The 20,586-nt window shown below is 43.1% G+C and overlaps 1 protein-coding gene across 1 annotated transcript; it reads right to left on the reverse strand.

The window, feature by feature from the left end:
• Nucleotides 1-5,303: 5,303 nt before the first annotated feature.
• FRG1 (FSHD region gene 1) lies at nt 5,304-18,977 on the reverse strand. The gene is made up of 9 exons (XM_075930346.2): nt 18,773-18,977; nt 18,238-18,305; nt 16,043-16,165; nt 13,971-14,028; nt 12,669-12,783; nt 12,220-12,324; nt 9,055-9,146; nt 8,192-8,302; nt 5,304-7,125 (listed from the first exon to the last, which is right to left on the reverse strand). The coding sequence occupies exons 1-9, from the start codon at nt 18,832-18,834 to the stop codon at nt 7,089-7,091; spliced, it is 771 nt and encodes a 256-aa protein (XP_075786461.1). The 5' UTR covers nt 18,835-18,977; the 3' UTR covers nt 5,304-7,088.
• Between the last annotated feature and the right edge of the window lie 1,609 nt (nt 18,978-20,586).

The following is a 20,586-nucleotide window of genomic DNA, read 5'->3' on the forward strand; positions in this document are numbered from 1 at the left end:
AAGCTGCTCCCGGTGCCCCTGGTCTGCTGGGGACCGTCTCCAGCAGACCAGGGACACCGCGAGCAAACCCGCAGCAGCGGCGGGATCCCCCGCTTCTGAGGCTTTGCTCTAGCAAAGCCTCAGAAGCACGGGACCCCCCCCCCCCGCTGCTGCGGGTTTGCTCCCGGTGCCCCTGGTCTGCTGGGGACCGTCCCCAGCAGACCAGAGGCACCGCGAGCAAAGCCTCAGAGGCGAGGCACCCCCCGCTGCCGCTTTGCTCCCTGTGTCCCTGGTCTGCTGGGGGGGGGGCAGCTAGTGTGCGCCCCCCCCCCCAGCAGACCAGGCTTTTGTTGTGGACCCTGGGGCAGAGCAGCTGGGGTGCTGCCGGTTGGTCCCGCAGCGCCGCTCTGGGCACTACTGGACCAACCAGGCAGCACCCCAAGTGCTCTGCCCCAGGCGTCCTGATTCAGCCGCTGCTGGTCAGTTTCAGCAGTGGCTGAATCAGGACTCCTGGGGCAGAGCAGCTGGGGTGCTGCTGGGTTGGTCCAGTAGCGCCGAGGAGCGGTGCTACTGGAGCAACCCAGCAGCACCCCAGCTGCCCTGCCCCAGACGTCCCCAAGTCAGCCGTTGCTGAAACTGACCAGCGCTGACTACAGGAAGCCCGAGGCACAGTTGCTCTGCCCCGGGCTTCCTGGAATCAGCTGCTGATCAGTTTCAGCAGCAGCTGACTTGGGGTTCTTAAGTTGAATCTGTATGTAAGTCAGAACTGGTGGTCAGTTTCAGCAGCGGCTGGACGCCAGTTCCGACTTACATACAGATTCAACTTAAGAACAAACCTACAGTCTCTATCTTGTACGTAACCCGGGGACTGCCTGTATGCAGTTAATGCAGATAACCTTGTTACAAATAGGATAAGGCTGGATTACCTTTTTTTAAACTTTGGATTCCTAAATCAAATCTGGACTCAGATGCAGTGGGCCACATTTTTCCATGGAAAAACTTTTGAAAAAAAAAAATAGTGCACTATACAAATTGGTTTTTTTTTGTAATTTATGTTGCTTCCACATTACACTAGTTGGGCTGCATAATACAAAAATAAGGAAATAGAGAAATACGTGATGAAACTCTCACACCCTCAGAACACAAATAGAGTAATTGTAGCTAGTTACAATGGTGTATATTTATTACTTTCCAATAGAACTCAGTTTTTAAAAAAGAAGAATGCATAAAGGGACATATATGAGGAGATCAGGACAGCAGTAATCAGAAGAGCATGAAAATTAGATAGGGTCAAGGGAAGGCAGAGCATAAGAAGATACCATAGTTATTGTATTAGCTAAGAATGGACAACTTTTCTTGAATAAGGTACTAAAGTATAGATAGGAGTCTGGGTAATGATGGAGGAAAGCATACATTCTGAGATATCATAGAAGAAAAAAAGGTAGGATTTAATGAAAGTTTTGATTTTGCATGAAGGAAAGAGGGGAACTGAGCACATAATTTCTATCCCTCAGTAGTAGGAAGGTTTATCAGTTTGGTATTATAGACTGTCGCTGATCTTTTTTCTGCTTGGGAAACACTGCATGGACCCTTCACAAAAGAATTGTTTTGTTCATCAGCAATTGCTTTTATTTATCTTTATACCCTCCCAATACATGTGGCTAATAATGGACAGGTCAATACATTTTGCTAGCATACTCTATATGGGACTTTTCTAAACAGAAAAGGTCTTGACGTATCTATCTTTCAGTGGAATTAGTACATCTCAGGAGAAGGCAGGGATTTAAGTCTGCGGGTTTGAATCCATCATTATCAAAGAGCTCTCGATACAAGCAGGCTTGTATTAAATCCAAAAACAAGGAGGGTGAGGTAATCTCTCTTATTGGACTGATTCCTGTTGGTTAAAGCAGTGTTTCTCAAAGTGGTCCATGAAACCACTTTGAAAAACCTGTAACTGGCCGTGTTTGTTTTTTGACTTACTAACACCGTAGCCATAGAGCCTTGCGGCTCCTATTAGCCTCATTTCGCTGTTTGCAGCCAAGGGGAGCTGTGGGAAGCAGTGGCCCGGCCTGTGCCACTTCCTGCGGCTCCCCTTGGCTGCAAATGGCAAAATGGAGCCAATAGGAACTGTGAGGCTCTGCTGCAGTGCCGGTAATTAAACAAACTGGTGCGGTGAGTTAACGGTTTCTCAAAGTGGTTTTGTGGACCACTTTGAGAAACACTGAGTTAAAGACACAAGCTTTTAAGCACCACAGAGTTCTTCTTGAGGTCCAATTTTTTTTAGAAAGGTCAGTATTATTCACAACACAGTCTTGTCAGTAAGTCAGAAGAGTTCTGAAGGTTTTTGAAGAGTTTGAGATTTAGCTGAAGCTAAGAACTAGTATGCTGGAAACTTACCAGAGTGTGGTAAGAGATAACTAAGGGAGAGTCACAGCATGAGGAGGTATATGGCAGATGAGTGGCCCCAATAGTTGATCACAAACTACTTTAAAATAGGTACTGAGCTTTGCTTTTAAAAGTTTTCTAACACTTACCAACTTTTTGATAATTCTTTACCTATCAGTCTTTCATTCAGCTGCTTATGCCTAATTTATATTTCAGACAATTGAAAAACATTGGGGGTAATGCCAGACACACTGTAAATGGCTATTTGGTCTTTATTTCCAGATTTTTAAAAACACCATGGACTTTTGCTACTCATGTAGAGATTGGCATAGCTAAGATTAAGAAAATCAGATAGTGATCTCATTATGGGGTAAGCTTTATATAAAATGCTGTCTGAACACATTCACAAACTGTTTATCCACTAATTATATAAATATCTTTTTATGGGCATTATCTGTGTTACATACCTCCCTTCTCTAAGGGTTCAGCAGCAGTATGTGATTAGTATCATCACTTGATTAAGGCTTTACACACCTCAATTTTTTTAGGGTGGTGCCTCAAAGGACTAAATTCTCACATACAGTCCTACTGTTAGCCCAGACAGAAATACATTGCACCTGATGTGCATTTGTGTGGATGTAGGAGATATGGGGCACTAAGAAGTCTAAGGGGAGGGATTTAATTCCATAGGAAGTCCATGAAATAATTAGAAACTCAAAGATCAAATTTGGTAACTAAATTAATGCATTCATACTTTGTTTCATTCTAAATGACCTGCATACTCCTTGTTTCATTGTAAATGATCTGACAGGTAAAATACTGCCATAAAATAGAAATAAAAGACCAGTTTTCAACATGGTAAAAGGTTAAAGCAGACTGACATGAGGCTCTGTACAAGAACTGGAGTTCAATATATTTTTAATTATCTTTGTAAAATGGATGAAAAGTGGTATTGCAAAAAGCAAAATCAGAGTCAGTACTAACTAAAATTTCATAGACAATGACTTGTTTATACTGTTCTATATATTGAATACTGAAATGAAAGTGCAATATTTATATTCCATTTGATAATTATATGGTAAAAATGAAAAAAGTGAGTAATGTTTCAGCAACAGTGCAATGTGCCTTTTTTGTATTTTTGTCTGATTTGTAAACAAGTAGTTTTTAAGTGAAGTGACACTTAGGATACACAAACCAAATCAGAGTCCTGAAACTGGTACAGTACTTTGGAAAGGTTGAGAGCCACTGCTCTATAATAACTGTCAAAAGAAAATACATGAGGATGTATGCAAAAAGAAAGTATCACTGAGAACATAAAACCATTACATCAAACTATAGTACCCTATACTTGGAATACTGTGTTTAGTTTTAGTTACTCTACCTCAAAAAAGTGGGAGAAACAGAAATTCTGACAAATATGACTAGATCATGGGCATATTTTGTATGAGGGGGAATTGAAAAGACCAGAACAACTTTATTTAGAGAGGAAGTAAATAATGGGTGATATAAAAGAAGTTTTCAACAAAATTAAATAGCATAGAAAAGGTAAAATGAATGCTATTCATCTTTTTTCACAATCCAGGAACAAGTGAAACTGGAAAGCAACAAATATAAAACTGATAGGTTCAAATACAATACTAAAAAAAAACCTCCCAGCAATGTATCTTATGAAAGACTCATTCTAAACAATATTAAGATTGACAAGCTTAAAAGTATTTACAAAAGGATGAGACACTCAAGCTGAGTGAGAAAATCTTCTATTGGACAAACTCTGTGGAGGAGTGAGACAAGCTTTCGAGCTATGGAGCTTGTCTTTAGGTCACTGTATACAAAAAAGGATTAAGCATTTATATAGTTCAAGGGAATGTCCAGTCACTGAATTAGAATTATGTTCAGGAAGGGCTATAAACCCTCATACTCAAGGCATAAGTAACAGATTAAAGAGAAAAGCTTTCCAAAAGTCAGGTTAGGCTACAATTTATCTACTGTGGGATTTCTTGCACTCACCTTTGATGCATCTGGTAGTTGCAGAGGGGTAGACAGCCACTGTGAACCTTGGCGAAAGTTGGGGAGGGGGCTGCTTGGTGCTCCTGAAAGGGGCAGGGCCAAGGTCAGAAGAGGTGGGACAGAAGGTAGTCAGCCCTTAATGCAGCCCAGACTGTTGTGCCCCCTCCCAGCCTTTAGAGCCGCACAGAGTGGCACTCCAGGGGCAATTCAAAGGGACCTGGGGCTGCAGCAGCTGCCCCAGTATTCTCTGTAATCTAATTTATTTCTATCACACCAAAGTTTTTACGTGCCTTCCGCAGTTTCTCCTCTTTTAAGGGCTTGGCTATATAAGAATAAGATTGACTACATGAGAAATTATACCACTATAATTGTATTGGTAGTATTGCTGTAAATTTCCTCATTTCAGCAAGTTCTCTTCTCAGGCAAAATCTCACACAAAAAGTCTTGTGAAGGAAAAATGGCAGAGTTTCTATCAGTTCTTCTATTGGGTTGACTCCCTGTGGAATAAGCAGATCTGCAGAGATATACATGGAAGCAAAATGCTATTTGCATATTCCCTCTGAGTCCACAGAAGCTCTGCGGGTCTCTCAACCTTCTTTTCAACTCCTTGGATGCGCAACATCAAATGAGCCATGAGGCAAGGACTCCCCTTGAAAAGCTACTTCCCAAAGGAAGCTATATTAACTTTCATGTGAGATCCCTGCATCATTGTAGGAGTCATATTCCCAAGCACTTTCCTTTCCTATGGTTTCTCAGACACAGAGGACTCTCTTTAGGACTGGGTATAGACTCAGGAACACTGTAACTGCTGGTTCCCATGCTTTCATGAAAAAGCATTAGGTGCAGAGTCTCTGCTGCAGGAAGATAAACAGGGCATGAGCTGGTATATTTCCAGACAAACAGCAACAATGGATAAAAAAAATAGGTGATAATAAATGGACAAGTGTTATGGTTTTTATTTTTGTAATATATATATATATTTTCTAAGAAACTAAGAATTGGACTCAAATTCTCCATAGTATCTAAAAACTAGGATCCTTTATCTTTTTAATAGTATTAAATAAGCAGACAATTAGATTTCTGGCATTAAAATCACATGGGGGAGTCAACAATCAAGGTGTGTAGTTAGCATAGAACCTATAAACTTTCTCAAGCACCAGTTCTAATTCTGATGCAGCAAATCAGTTTTTCATGTGATAAGGAACAGTAAAAAGTTTTTCAGCTGTATAAATCTGTACAATCTATGAACTTGTTTGTCCTATGACTCCCTGACATCAGTGACACATGAGTATAAGGCTCTGCTACTGTAATTCTTTCTTAATTGGGTTAAGAACCAGTTGTAACTTGTTCTGAATATAGACTATTAAGTTCACACTGATTCATTTTTACATAGGCTAGCTGTAAAGTGATGTCACTTTAAACTGGAAATACCGTCTTTTAGCCTTATGCTGATGAGTATTTATGCTCAGACTTTACCTGTTCTTTTTAACAATCCCACGTCTACACCTTGAGTCAAGTGTAGTCAATTATTTTTTTGTCAAGGTCCAGATTCCAGCTAACAATAATGATAAAAGTAAGTAAATAAAAATATGTTGGGGTGCATTCAGAAGAGTCTGGAGGTCCAAATTTGGCCCATGAGCTCCTGACTGACTACCCCGTCTTAGTTTATAAGCAACTGCACACTCCAAATTAAAAACCACTAAGAACAGTACAGACTGCACATTGCATGTAGATAACTTAAATAATGGTCTTCTTGAGACATAAGAACTGAGGTGAAAAAGCTGAGCATGGTAACAAAGTACTTTCTGAAGACTGGTTATAACTGAATTGTGTTGCAATCAGTGTAGCTGGAATAGTTCCTATAAAGGGACTTTACTAAAATACAATTTTGGTAACAAGCACATAGCAAACTGCATTCTACATATTAATCAAGAATGTACAGATTCTGCATTTTACACCATTCTTTAACATGTTTAGTTTAAAAAGATAGAAACAAGTTCATAAAACTGATGTAAGTTAGCAAAATTTGGAAGAGCATTCAAACATCAGCAACATGATGATGATTAAGTGTACAAGTAATTAAGTGGTCTTTTCTCATGAAGAGCCTCAGCTTTTATTCTGACAGCCTTTTTCTTCATTCCTTCATACTGTTTTTCAAGTACAGTTTACACAAGTATTCACTTAATGTTTACAGACAAACTGACATCTATAAATGTAGAAAACCATTCTAGATCCTCAGCTGATATAAGGCCTCATGACTCCACTGAAGTCAAGCTGAGACTTCAGTCCAATATGCTCAGAGAGACATTAGTCTGATAAAATATTTATTTATTGGAAGTACAATTTGTCAGGGCAACTTTATAGTTTGGTTTCGTATGCAGCTCTTCTCTTCTTGATTGTTAATCAACATGACCCTCAGATTACTGAGTTGCTTCTCTCAACCTTCATCTATTAAATTGCTAAAGCTATTTGCTTTTGGATAAAATTCTGCATACCAAATTTTAATATTTGTAAAGTTTATTAAGCAGCTAAATAGCATTCCATCAAAATAATGACATTCTTATGTAGAGTGACATTAGATACTAACTTTAATGAGAAGTAAGAACAAGAAAGTCTTTGCATAAATACAATCACTTTTTGCAAAATGTTTTATTCAGATAGTATGTTCAGATGGGCAACTGAAGGATATAAAAGCAAGCAAACCTGCCAATTGTTTGTCACTTGCAGTATCTATCAGCTTTCAATTTTGATCTCCTATATGAAAGGAAAGACACAAAATTTAGATTACACATTTGAATAGTGTGATAGTCATAAGACATATGAGGAGGCTGTTATAACATTTGCTTCCACTTATCTTTGGAGCATTTGCAAATGACATTAGAGGCCTTTTAGTACTCATGATTTGTTCAGTGATTTTGTTACTATGCTCAACTAGTATTTATTCTTGCATTAGAACTGTATGGAATATGCCAGCTGGTTGCACATGCTATCTTAAAATTTTGGAATTCTCTGACTTCTGAATCTTGAAGACTTAATCTCTTACTGTTTTTATTAGAATTTTTTAAAGGCAGGAAATGTAAAGAAAAAGGGTTCCATTATCAAAAACTATTATGCTGGACATTTCTGGCATGACATCACATTTAACAAGGAAAGGGTTCACTGGAATACACAGCAAACATCACAGAAATTATTATACCAGGTTCATAAAATTTTCAGCGACATAAGTCAATGCGATGGGGCAAAAGCTCCTATGAAACCCCAATGTCTTCAATACACATACCAACAATTGTTCAATGTTAGAAAGAGATGTTCTCAATGTTCTATGCAGTTGAATTAGTTATAGATATACAGTTCAATTATGAGTAATGAGATATTCTGCATTCCCCACATATTGCACTTGGATAAAGTGCTATTCTCAGACCCTCATAGCTTGGCTAATCCAAGACTAGTTTTCAAAAGACAATGGGAAAAGAATACTCAGTAATGGCTGTTTTCCTATAAAAATGCAACTTTCTATCCCCATTTTGGTGAGAGGGTTATTGAAAACATAAAAATACAAATTTTGCTTTTATAATAACTTCCTTGTATTCAATTTAATTTTGCTCAAGATTTCTATAAAAGTTCTCTCATAGAAACCAGGCAGGTCTGAAAATTTTCAGCTCAAAAGGTGAGTTTCAAAAATATACTGGCAGCAGAAAACGGACTACAGTGAGAACATTTAAGTAACTTTAACTTTAGTTGTCTTTTAGCTTTCCAGGAGTATCTGTCAATAGCTTTCATTTAATCAACAGCTGGAATTATTATTAGGATTTTAAAATACCTGTCAAGCAGTGTCTCATGGAAACTGCCTTCTTTTCTGGCTTTTTTGAGAGTTTTGCTGTCTTCTTGGCTTATTTTGAGTTTACGATCTTGGAAACTTTGGAACTTCTTTCTGCAAAGAATAATAAAGTGCTAGTTACATTGAAATGTAATATAACACAATTCAATACTTGAACGTGATTTCAAAGTTCAATGCATGGACTAGACTGGTGGCCTAAAACTAGAACAAGATGAGGAGAATCCATAATGGTCTCAAATGTTGCACTGAGTGTTGCAGATGCAACCAATTCAGCCACTTCGTTCTCACAGGGAAACTGTCATTTAGCAGGAACCACTCAGAGGGCATGTCTAAGTTATATTCCTCTGTCAAAAGAGGAATGTAAATGAGGCAAATTGAAAGTGCAAATGAAGCGTGGATTTCAATGTCCCATGCTTCATTTGCATATTTGCATCCAAGTGCTTTTTCGAAAAAGGGTTTTTCGAAAGTGAAAGCGCAGTCTAGACAGGATTCTTTTTAAAAAAAACCTTTTTCGAAAAAATCCATACTCATTTTTTCAGGAGGATGCAAATATGCAAATGAAGCATGGGATATTTAAATCCATACTTCATTTGCACTTTCGATTTGCCTCATTTACAATCCTCTTTCGAAAGGGGAATGGATCTAGACATAGCCTGAGTGGATTAATGTGCAGTGCTGACCGACTATGCAGAGAATTTCATTTGACTAGAAAGATGATGGGTCAGAATTCAAGGTCCTGAAAAGTTTTAAAAATGGGAAAATGGGAATCCTTTTTACTCAGGTATCGAATGCATAGTTTATTTTAGATGCAGAAGACTGGCAGCTAAATGCTTTCAGTTACATACACGTAATTGATTTCACACTGTTTAACATTTCCTTTGTCTTCTTCTGGAATGTCATCTTTCTGCGTAGTTTCTCTTTCTGCACAAGAACGGATCTAGTTATTAGGAGAAAAGGAAAACAGAAAATGTACATTATACAAACTACACTTGCTTGTAAGAAAAATAATTTCAATTCTAACTTCTCCTGGTACTAAAAATATGACAAATGTTGAATTTGAGGAAGTTTTTTAAGTTTCTCAGCTTCTTAAGATATAACCAAACACCACTTAACAAAAGAGTTGGTTCCATTCCCTTATGGTTTAATTTCTTTATAAAGCCTTTGTTCCTACCTCATAATTCTATATAAAAATAAGGATGTTAGCATGTATTTGATTACACAATTAACTGATAATCCTGGGTTTATTGGTTAATCCTCACAACTACATGTGCTCCCACCCATTGTAGTAGAGGCAGTGGAGGGGTTGGGTGGGAGTTGGTGCTCGGGGGAGAACTATCTTAAAAGATGGTTCCCCATGAGCACCGGCTTCCGTGAAACCACCTGCCCTTATAGCGTACATCTAAACTACATCCCTTTTTCAATAAAGGGATGTAAATTAGACACATCAAAACTGTAAATGAAGCGGAGATTTGAATTTCCCGTGCTTCATTTACATAATAGCGGTCATGGTTTTTTCTCGAAAAGCTGCTTTTTTTGAGGGGGAGGGGGATGAATAAAAAACACACACGCACCATGGTCAAGGTGGGGATCGTTCAACAGAAATGCCCCGTTTCAAAAGATCCTTTAACCCTCATTTTTTGAGGGTTACAGGATCTTTCAAAACGGGGGATTTCTGTCAAACGATCCCCGTCTTGACTGCGTTTTTTTTTAAAGCGGCTTTTCAGAAAGAAAAAAAAAAAGCCGTGGCTGAAATTCAAATCCCGGCTTTTACAACTTTGATACGTCTATTTTACGTCCCTTTATCAAAAAAGTGATGTCGTTTAGATGTACCCATAGAGAGGCAGCAGCACAAGGGATAAGGGAGGCAGGCGGGAGCCAGTACACATGGGAAGAGGCTTTCAAGCTGGCTCCCTGCACATATCGGCTCCCATTGAACCATCAGTTACCTGTGCTGCTGCCAATTTATCAGAGGCAGTGAGGGCTGTGGGGTCAGTGGAAGCCAGCTTTTAAGCCACCTCCTCATGAGCTTCTGCTTGCGTGCCCATGTGTAAACGTGTAACCACTAAAATTTGAAACAATTACATGTTTACACAAATTCACGAATTGTTAACATTCCCAATATAAATTAATACTGTACATTCAAGAAACCTGTGAAATGTTTAAACACCATATATTCTGTATCTTTAGTATCAAATACTACATTTAAGTGAGTAGACAACTCATGTTCAGAAATGTATAAACAGCAAGAGCATTAACTGATTGAAATATTTCTGTACAAGATGAAAGGGGACTTAAATGCCTATGTGAAGTGTGTAATCTCAGAAGATAGTTATTAGCAAATTTTATATATTAAGTTTTCAATTAAGTTTATGGGATTGTAGAAACTAGAAATCAAGGCATAATTTTTTGACTGATTTAATGTCCGTGAATGACGTAATACATTTCTAATTTAACCGATGATGAAGTTTCTACTGCAAACTGTGAGAGTTTTGTGTTTACTAAATAGGGACATCTACTATAAGATCTCCAAGGAAATCAGAAGGTGCTGTCTGTTACTGGCAACCAGGATGTGGTACACTTCTGAGCAAGTGCTGAACAAATAATGGAGAATATTATTAATTTGCTGTCAGAAGTACAATCTGATTTCTTCCAATTGAAAAAGATAGAGACTACTTGTGGTCAGAGATATCATTGCATTCACACAAGAGCAAGGGGTTTGAATCTTGGTTACCTGGCACTAGCTAGTTTTGTTCCTTATTTTGCATGCCTGCAATTTCAAGTGAGTACAGGCAGTCCCCGGGTTACGTACAAGATAGGGACTGTAGGTTTGTTCTTAAGTTGAACCTGTATGTAAGTCGGAACTGGCGTCCAGATTCAGCCGCTGCTGAAACTGACCAGCGGCTGACTACAGGAAGCCCGAGGCAGAGTTGCAACAGCGCCTGAATCTGGACGCCAGTTCCGACTTGCATACAGATTCAACTTAAGAACCCCAGGCGCCCCCAAGTCAGCTGTTGCTGAAACTGATCAGCGGCTGATTCCAGGAAGCCCGGGGCAGAGCAACTCTGCCTTGGGCTTCCTGTAGTCAGCCGCTGGTCAGTTTCAGCAGCAGCTGACTTGGGGACGCCTGGGGCAGAGCAGCTGGGGTGCTACCGGGTTGGTCAAGTAGCGCTGAGAGTGGCGCTGCGGGACCAACCGGCAGCGCCCCAGCTGCTCTACCACAGGCATCCTGAGAAAAGCCTGGTCTGCTGGGGGGGAGCACACTAGCTGCGCCCTCCCCCCCAGGAGACCAGGGAGGGGCGGGCGGGCGGGCAGCGGGACCGAGATGTGCCGCGGTCCCACCACCCCGGGTCCTCCGCGTCTCCCTGGTCTGCTGGGGCCCCGCCCCCAGCAAACCAGGGAGACGCGGAGCAAAGCCGTGGAGGACCGGGCGGGGGGACCGCCCAGACGCGCTGCGGTCCCGCCACCTGGGTCCTCCGCGGCTTTGCTCTGCGTCTCCCTGGTCTGCTGGGCTCCCCCCCGCAGACCAGGGAGATGCGGAGCAGCTTTTCTCACCCCAGAGGATGCCGGCGGCGGGACCGTGGCGCGTCTGGGCGGTCCTGCCGCCCGTGTCCTCCAGGGCGAGAAAAGCCCCGTTCGTAAGTGCAGATCTGACATAAGTCGGATCCGCGTAACCCGGGACTACCTGAATATTCCTTTCCTGTCTGAAGTGGTTATGCAGCAGATCTGATGAAAAGCTGCCCCAGGGAGAGGTCCATAATTCAATGGTGAATGAAGATATTCTTTTATATGCAGTTTGCAAAGTCAATTAGAAAAATTCATGATGAAAGGTATTATGTAAATTTAAGATGTTAGAACGTTTGTTCCCTAAATATTATGGATAGTGAGTTTTGCATTTTATATTATATCATTCAAGTTGATAATATATTTGTAGTGTGCATGTATATTTATGCACACTATATTAAATATTGTAGTACATTATGTCTTGGTGTATGCACACACATATATGTTACCTTTAACATTTCTTCTTCCCCCGCAGTTTTACTTTTGGCTTCTATATCTCCCTCTTCATTGCAGGTAATAAAGCAGCTATTTGCTGCTAATAAAGCCATTTTCCCCTGTCAAAATACCACCACTCAAGTTAGTACTATGAACATATTTAGACACAAGTCTTTCATTTTAAGATTTTTTTCTAGAATACTCCAGAATGCACCTCAGATATCTTCTCACATTCTGCCTAAGAAATTCTAGTAGCCAGCCTTGGGTATCTCCTGTCTCATTTACTCTTACATTGTATAGTGCTACCAAAACAGACACACTTTTTGATTTGAAGTCTTTAAAAATACTTTAAATACTTAAGAAAATAATGTACAAGTTAACTATTCTTTATAATCTTGTAGTAGCTGTCATTCATTGTTTTACTACCTGTATGTAAGTGATATCTGTAATAGAGTATGCTTACATCTTGGAAAACGGGCTCCCATTGCTCTCTTGATCCTATTGCATCTGATCGTCCAACAACAAGACCATCTGAATTTATGCCAAGGTATTTGCCATAGCCAGACTTCAGTGCAATTCTTAAAGAAATGGGTAAAAGAGATACAGAATACTTGAATGTTAAAACTGTTTAAAATGTTCAATTATAAGAGGTTCAGCACTTTGATTTTAGCTATACTTCTAAGAGCTAGATGTTATATTTAGGAATAAAAAAATCCCATTTAATTGGGTAACTAGTTAAATGTTAAGTGTAATTGATCAAATGGGAGGGACCCCCACCCGCTACAGCCAGGCTGGAGTGCTTTCCCCTACCTGGACGGGGACTGCTCCAGCTGGGCTTGAGTGCCCTTGTCCAGTGTGCACCAAGCCCACCACACACAAGGGCTGCTCTGGCTGGGCTACAGCACCGCTGCCGGTGGTACACCCCAGGCTGGGCCTGCCACAGACAAGGGCTACTCTGGCCGGGCTGGAAAGCCTCTGGAGCAGTCCCCTGCCCAAGGCAGACTGCTCCAGCCCCTACTAGTTAACCATAAACAGTAAGCCTTACCATTAAGGGTGAGCCTTACCAGTTAACCATTAACATCTCTAGTTATAATAAAGTTGATTTTAAGGAAGGATATTTATCTTTGATTCAGGATAAGAAATAAAAAAAAAAGTAGTCTAAATGAGACTTTATATTCATTCTTGAAATAAAACCTGCACAACCTCAAATTTTACAAAGATCTACTGGAGTCATTAGCATAGCTCCTGCTGAGGTGTATGCCTGCACGGCCATGCATACAAAATTCAACCTCTGCCCATCTCCTCTGGAGAGCCACTCAGCAGCACTTGCATGGCAGGCAGCTGCTCGGGCGGGTGGGGGCGCTGGCTGAGACAACATGGTGAGGGAGCTACTAGGGCACTGGGCCATGATCTGCCATGGCCATGTGGCGGGGAGGGCCAGGGGCTCTTCTGGTGGCTAGGCACAGTAACGGGATCTGCTGCATGGCGAGGAGGGTGTGGGGGGGTGGAAGACAGTCCTGCAGCCAGGAACGGGACATGCTACATGGCTGGGCAGGGGTCTGCTCCAGTGGCTGGGAACAGGACGTGCTGCTTGGCCGGGGGAGGGAAGGAATTCTGCTCTGGTGGCTGGAAACATGTGTGTTAATAAATTAGGTGCCATGGTGGCACACACCCAAACCAGCACACGTGACCTCAATATTGGTGCACAAGCCAAATCTCACTCAGTTCATGGTTGGACAATCTTAGAGGGAACATTGGTCATTACCTGGTGTCAGACAGTTTTGCTGCTGTAAACTGCTCAGGGGGACTAGGGCCATCATCCTCTGAAAGAATTTTTTTTTTTAAATCAGTATTAGGAATAAAGTGTTAGTTATACAATCTTCTAATTCATGAGACTAATAAAAATGATAGATTATACAAGAATTATCAGTGTAAAATGCAGGAAAAGACAATGCTGCAGGGCCAAATATTGACATACATTTTAAAAAAAGAATCCAACTACTGTAAAAGCAAAAAAAATTGTTTTAGAGGAGTTAGCTAAACACCTATATGGTTAGCATTCTACAAGATACAAACATAATCCCTGCCCTCAACCAATTTAGGATTGAGAATTTACAGCAATTCATGAAAAACTTGTATCTAAAGCCACTGAATTTCTCTGTGAATCTCAGGTTATGCAATATATACTGTTCTCATAAGAAAATGTACTTACACGTTTACAAAAAAAACTCACATTTTAACATCCTTATTTAAAATACTGAATTCTAGTTATGTGCTCAAGTTAAACAGTGTAACTGCTGAAATTGTCAGCGGTTACACATTAACATGCGAGGGAAGGGGAGGCAGTTCCCCACTCGTACAGTCTCCTGTGGAGCCGCCTGCCTCTGACATAGGCAGCAATGTACCGGGGAGGGCTTGTGTGTAACCATGACGGTTAAGTAGCCAATGAGCCTGGGCTCTTCCATTACACAGTTAAATGTGTACACTGACACATCCCTAATTTTAAACCCACCATCTCTTTTGTAGCAGTAGGAATGACATACTGCCACCATCCCTGGACTGGCTGTTCCTCAACCCCAGAGTAAAGTAACATCCAAATTCACTTTACCTCCAGAATAGGGATTCCCTACTTGAGCAGTGCCTTTCTCATTCCCAGACTGAGGGAAAGATCAGCTACTAGGCCACTTTCAGAGAACATCTATATAACAAGTACAGAAGGATTGGTCAGCACTCTGATGTGGAGTAGGAGTCAGTGGGTGGTAAAATGAGAGTCCTGGTCTGATGTGAGTTTCTCTTTTTATAAGACAAATTCATCCCATACAGGCTTTATATGATTTCTTACAAGAGTCACACTGCTTTCCATCTTTTTAAAGGCATTCACCAACAGGTGAGCATCAGAAAAGGAAGTGAATTGCATGTATAAGGAAAACAAGATGAGCTTAGAAAAATTGATTAGTAGTCAGTCATTAGGATTCAGTTATCCTCTTCGCTGGTTTATGCAGTTATAGAATAATATTTTTAATACAGGTTGGACATTTCTTACCCTGCGCTCGAATTTGCTGGACTAGAGAAGGTTCTCTACCACAGCTGCCGACTCTCTGTCGGTGTAGCAGAGGGGCAAAGGGTGGAGAGGGTGTGGAATGGACTACCTCCAGCCCCTGACAGGCTGCCTGTTGGGTTGCTAGCCCTGCTACTGTTGCCCCAACTGGACTGCCTGCTGCAAGCTGCTGGATCTTGTCCCAGTCAGGCTGCCTGGGGCAGCTGAGTGCTTGGGCTAGAGTCCCATCCCCATGGAAGCCTGCAGGCTCTGACCCCACTTCTGCGGGCTGTCTGGGGTTCCAGCCCCATGCTGCCATGTGTTGCTGGGGCTGCCGCCAGTCCCATCCCCACTGTGGCGGGCTGCCAAGAGCACAGGCTCCTACTGCACAACAGCCCACAGATTCTGGCCCCACTTCTGTGGACTGCCCGGGGCTCTCTGCCATGGACTGTCACCAGCTGGATCCTGTGCTGCCACAGGCTGTTGCTGATCCCGTCCCAGTGCTGCAGGGAGCTACTGAGGGCTGGACTGAAGCAACCCCTACCCCATCCCACTACTTCAGTCCAGTCCTCCTGGATTGCCCTCCTGTCAGGCTATCAGGGTTCTCTGATCAAGTAACATCCATGGTCCTGCCAGACCAGAGATGTTGCCAGACCAGAGTATTGTGGCTTTGGGAGGTGCAATCTGTATAATGTATGTTAAAAATACCTTAAGTTTATTGGCTTGAAAATAAATTCTTCATCTAACAAAATACGTTTCATACTTTGACACTGCCAAGTTTTTCTTTTCCTTATACAAACCTTTATGCGGTGCTCCAAGTGTGAAAAGGCCATTGTCAAGTGCATGGATATAAGCTCCCTTGTCCAGTTCTATTGCTACAGTTCCTGTGATTTCACCAAAATTTTTTACTGCCCACCAGCTTCCTAAAATATAAGAACAAGAAATAACACCACACACACAACTGGATTTTAGTAAAGTACTATTATTCAAATTAGCTGCTATGCTCCTAGGTGCTATGCTAATATAGACCACAGCTAAATTGCACAAAACAAAATCACGGTCCTTGCCTCAGAGAACTTGCAACTAATGTATAAGACAAGAGACTATGGACGGATATAGACAAGCGAGTATAAGGTACCAAGACAGTATTTGTGAGCATGGTAGGCAATGGGCTCAGCATACCAGCATTTGTCGTCAGTTTTGTTTTCAGCTTCATGGCAAAGGAGAGGATTTGGAGGATAACTATGTGGTGCTCCAAATGTGAAAAGGCCATTGTTAAGTGCATGGATAAAAGCTCCCTTGTCTAGTTCTATTGCTACAATTCCTGTGATTTCACCGTGCTGCTCTTAAGCATGAGGGACAGCCTGAGAGAAAGTATAAAGATGCTTGTTTGAAAATTCAATAAATGTGTGATAAGGCTGGCATCGACTGATTAGAGGTGCAAATCAATATCTCAACTGTGAATGAGAAGTTAGAGGAAGGGTAGGGATACACTGTGCAAAACTTTGAAAGTGAAGAGAAGCTGTTTATGTATGATGTGATAGAGAAGGGAGAACCAGTGAAGGCTTGCAAAGAGGGAGAGGATACGGTCAAAATATCAGGCTCTGAGTATTATCTTTGCAGCAGCATTCTGAATGGATACAAGTAGGACAAAATTAAATTTATTATAGTTGTTAGAGAGAGAAAGGGATGTTCCAATGATTGAGATGTTAAGTGCCTACACCACAGTGTAAGCCGTATGGTTGGATAGGAAAGGCTACACCTTACAGAAACTTTTTCAGAAAGAAACTTCAAGATAACTTAAATATGAGGTCCTAGAGAGAGATGTTGTACAGCTGCTTGAGTGAAAGCAGAAAGGTGGTGGTGTTCATGGTGACTAAAAAAGGAACTGGCGCAGCAAGGGCTTGGAGGGAAGATTATAAGCTGTTTTAGAAATGTTGAGCAATAGCTGATGGCAAGCCATCCACAAGGGGAGAGAGAGAGTTTGAGATTTTGTTCTAAGTAGGAAATAGATTTTATCTAGTAATATATAGTAGCATTATAAATATCTACAGTTTACGTAGTTTGCTGTGAAACCTTGACTGATAAATATATTTGGGATCATTCTGCTCGTGCACTAAAACAATCTACAAGCATTCCAGAAGCTAAACAAAAGTGTTCTGCATTAGGGATGTGAATGGTTAACACAGTGGTCCCCAACGCGGTGCCCGCGGGTGCCACGGCGCCCGCCGAGCCATTTATGTGCGCCCGCGGAGCAATCTGGGCTGGCCCCGCCCCTGGGCGTGCGGCAGGTGCCAGCCCCGGGCACATGGGCGGCCCCTGCCCCGGGGTTGCGGCGCATGCCGGTGCCGGCCCCTTGCATGCGGCGCCTGGGCGGCCCCTGCCCGGGGTCGCCACACATGCAGGTGCTGGCCTCTGCCTGGGATTGCGGCACATGTCGGTGCCGTTCCCAGGCACGTGGCACCTGGGCAGCCCCTGCCCAGGGTTGCAGCACATGCTGGTGCTGGCCCCGGGCATGCGGTGCATGCTTGGCCCCGCCCCCAGACCCATGAGCGGCCCCGCCCGCAGGCGCCCGGCAGCCCCAAAACTTTGGAGACCACTGGGTTAACCACTTACATCTTACTAGCTGATGCTTACAGCTTATGTTTAAGTGGTGGCTGGAGCAGCTCCCTGCCTACAACAGGTAGTGGGCCGCTCCAACCCTACAGGGCCTGTGGCAGGCCTGGCCCAGTGTACTGCCTGGCCCCCCTGCCCACGCCTATCTAATTGGTTAACCAGCTAAATATAACGTTTAATGATTAACTGACTAACCAGAAGAAGTCATCTATTTCTTTACAACAGAGACTATGATTTATAGATTTAAAAACATCATCCCCTACAGATTATGAAGTGGTATGTATCATGCTAGAAGTCCAAAACAGAAAACACAGCAAACACCCTACATTTTCCTGTCTTTACTTCTATGTTCCATGCATCTCCTTGAAAGCCATCTCACCAACAATATCAAGCTGATCTTCTGCATTTTCTTCTCTTTTCCTTTTCTTATCTTTGTGTTTTTTCTTACTGCAAAAGGAGACGACAAAAATGGCTAAATTTAACCCCCCCCAAAAAACCTTCCTGAACTGCGTGTGTCTGGATCAGCCCCCCCCCCCCCGAATACGGGGGTAAAGAGGCAAGTCATCGGAGCAAATTTCCGCCGCCAGGGCAGCCCAAGGCTTTGCAAACCTGGCTGCCCGCAGGCTGCCGTTGTACCCATTCCACAAGTCAGGTTTTAAACCGCTTTACTCAGACCCGGGCACGTCCCCAGTGTGGACGCGCCTGGGGAAGGGGTAGTTTGCACCCGGCGCCAGTTAGCTTAACCGATAGCGAGTCAAGGCCGCTTTGTTCCGGAGCGAGCGCGTCCGAGGGGGAGGGGGGAGCAGCGCGCAGTCGGATCTAGGCGCGGTGACTTCAGGGCTGGAGCAAGAGTGGGGGGGGGGGGGGCCTGGCCAGGCCTGAACGCGGAGGGAGACACCCCGGCCGCTTCGCACCTTTTCCCCTTCGCTCCCTTGAGCACGAGCTTGGTGGATTTCACGCAAGTATACTCCGCCATGGCTGAACTACGGAGGCCGCCGTGGGAAAAAATTAATCGCTTCCTGCAATGGGGACGGAGCCCGCCGAAGGGCAAATGAGATCCGCCGCGCCCGGAGCTTAATCAAACGCGTAAAATGGTGTGCGCATGCGCAGGGGTAGGGGTAGGAAGCGAAACGCCTGCCCTCACCCGGCTGTGTCGGTCCCCGCCGGCCGCCGCTCAGTTTTTTGAGGGGGTGTCTCAGCGCAGCCGCCGCTCAAAGGGGCCGGGCGGGGCAGAGTAAGAGTGGCGGGCGGGGAGGATTTTTTTCGAGGCGGGAGGTTGAAACATGGCGGGAAAGCCCCAGATCTGCTGCCCCGGCTGGGCGGGGGCGGTGTCCGCGCTGGCAGCGCACGTGGGACCAGGCAGACGATAAAAAAGAACAACAAACGCCAGCCCCGCTTCGCTGTCTCTGCCCTGGGGCTGTTCGCTCTACTGGCGTTTGCTGCCTCTTGCCCAATTTTTCTCCATAATCCTCAGGGCTAGAGACAAGGGCGTGTCCACACTGCAGTTAGGTACCGTGGCTGGCTGTGCAGATGACTCGGCTTCCCACCAAGGGACTATTTAACTACCCATGTGTAGAGTTGGATGTGGGCTCATCCCACACCACAATTAAGCGATCCTCCCAGCCTGACCCTCAACAGCCCAAGTCACCTGGCATGGGTGGGTTGCAGCATTGACATACTGAAACTACAGTCTATGGCTACACTACAACTTCCCTCATCAGTGGGTAGAGTATATGAATTACTAAATTAGACACCACAGTGAAAAGCAGCCTGTGCCTGCTGCACCATGTAACCACAGGTGTTGGTGAAAGTGTTGATGGGGTGGAGAGTGGGGCTGCAGGGAAAGGCTGCATACGATGGAGCTGCCAAAACCTTTCTGTACTGCATCAGAGGGGTAGCCGTGTTAGTCTGAATCTGCAAAAGCGACGAGGAGTCCTGTGGCACCTTATAGACCCTGCTCCTACACTTCAGTTAGTCTATAAGGTGCCACAGGACTCCTCGTCGTTTCTGTACTGCCTTTCCCCTGCCAGAGGAGCCTTTCCCTGCAGAGAGGAAATTTTCAGCAGCAGGGAGGCAGCAGAACACTGCACTGCAATTTTTAGGGGAGGCACTGCTTGGTTGGTTAGAGTGCCATGTAGGGGACATATCCAAAAAGTTCAGGTGTGTTTTTACTCTGCCTATGCAGAAAACTCACCATCTATGCTACTATTTATATCTATGTTATACCTGTGCATAATGTCTGTATTCTATACACCAAAAGGAGTGTGCTGTGTAGATGTAATTTAAAGATTTCATAGTGTGGCCCATCACTGTAATAGCAATGGCCAAGATGCAGTGGACTTCATGAAGTCTCTATCCCTTCTTCCTTTTTAAGGTCAACTTTGTTTGGAATAGATTGATTTCTTTTTCTTTTTAAGTGGTGATGGAAGACATTTGTAAATAAAAGTATTGTTTGAACTATGATCATCACTTGTGTTGAAAGCCTTTCTTAAAGAGAATGTTGCTTTGCAACATTTCCTGAAAATAGTTTCACTCTCAGTTCACCTTATTTCTTCAGGAAGATTGTTCCATAGCCAAATCCCTTGAACAGTGAATGCTTTGTCCTCAGCTCTCACATGCTTTATCCTGGGCTTTGAGATTTCATTGTCCCAGAGTGACTCAGTTATCCTAATGGTGCAGAGATAAAAAATTAGTCTCTGATGGAAGTGCGGCTTGATCCATTAATTGG

This window comes from Pelodiscus sinensis, chromosome 4, assembly GCF_052426305.1.
Source record: "Pelodiscus sinensis isolate ZL-2025 chromosome 4, ASM5242630v1, whole genome shotgun sequence".
Lineage (NCBI taxonomy): Eukaryota > Metazoa > Chordata > Testudines > Trionychidae > Pelodiscus > Pelodiscus sinensis.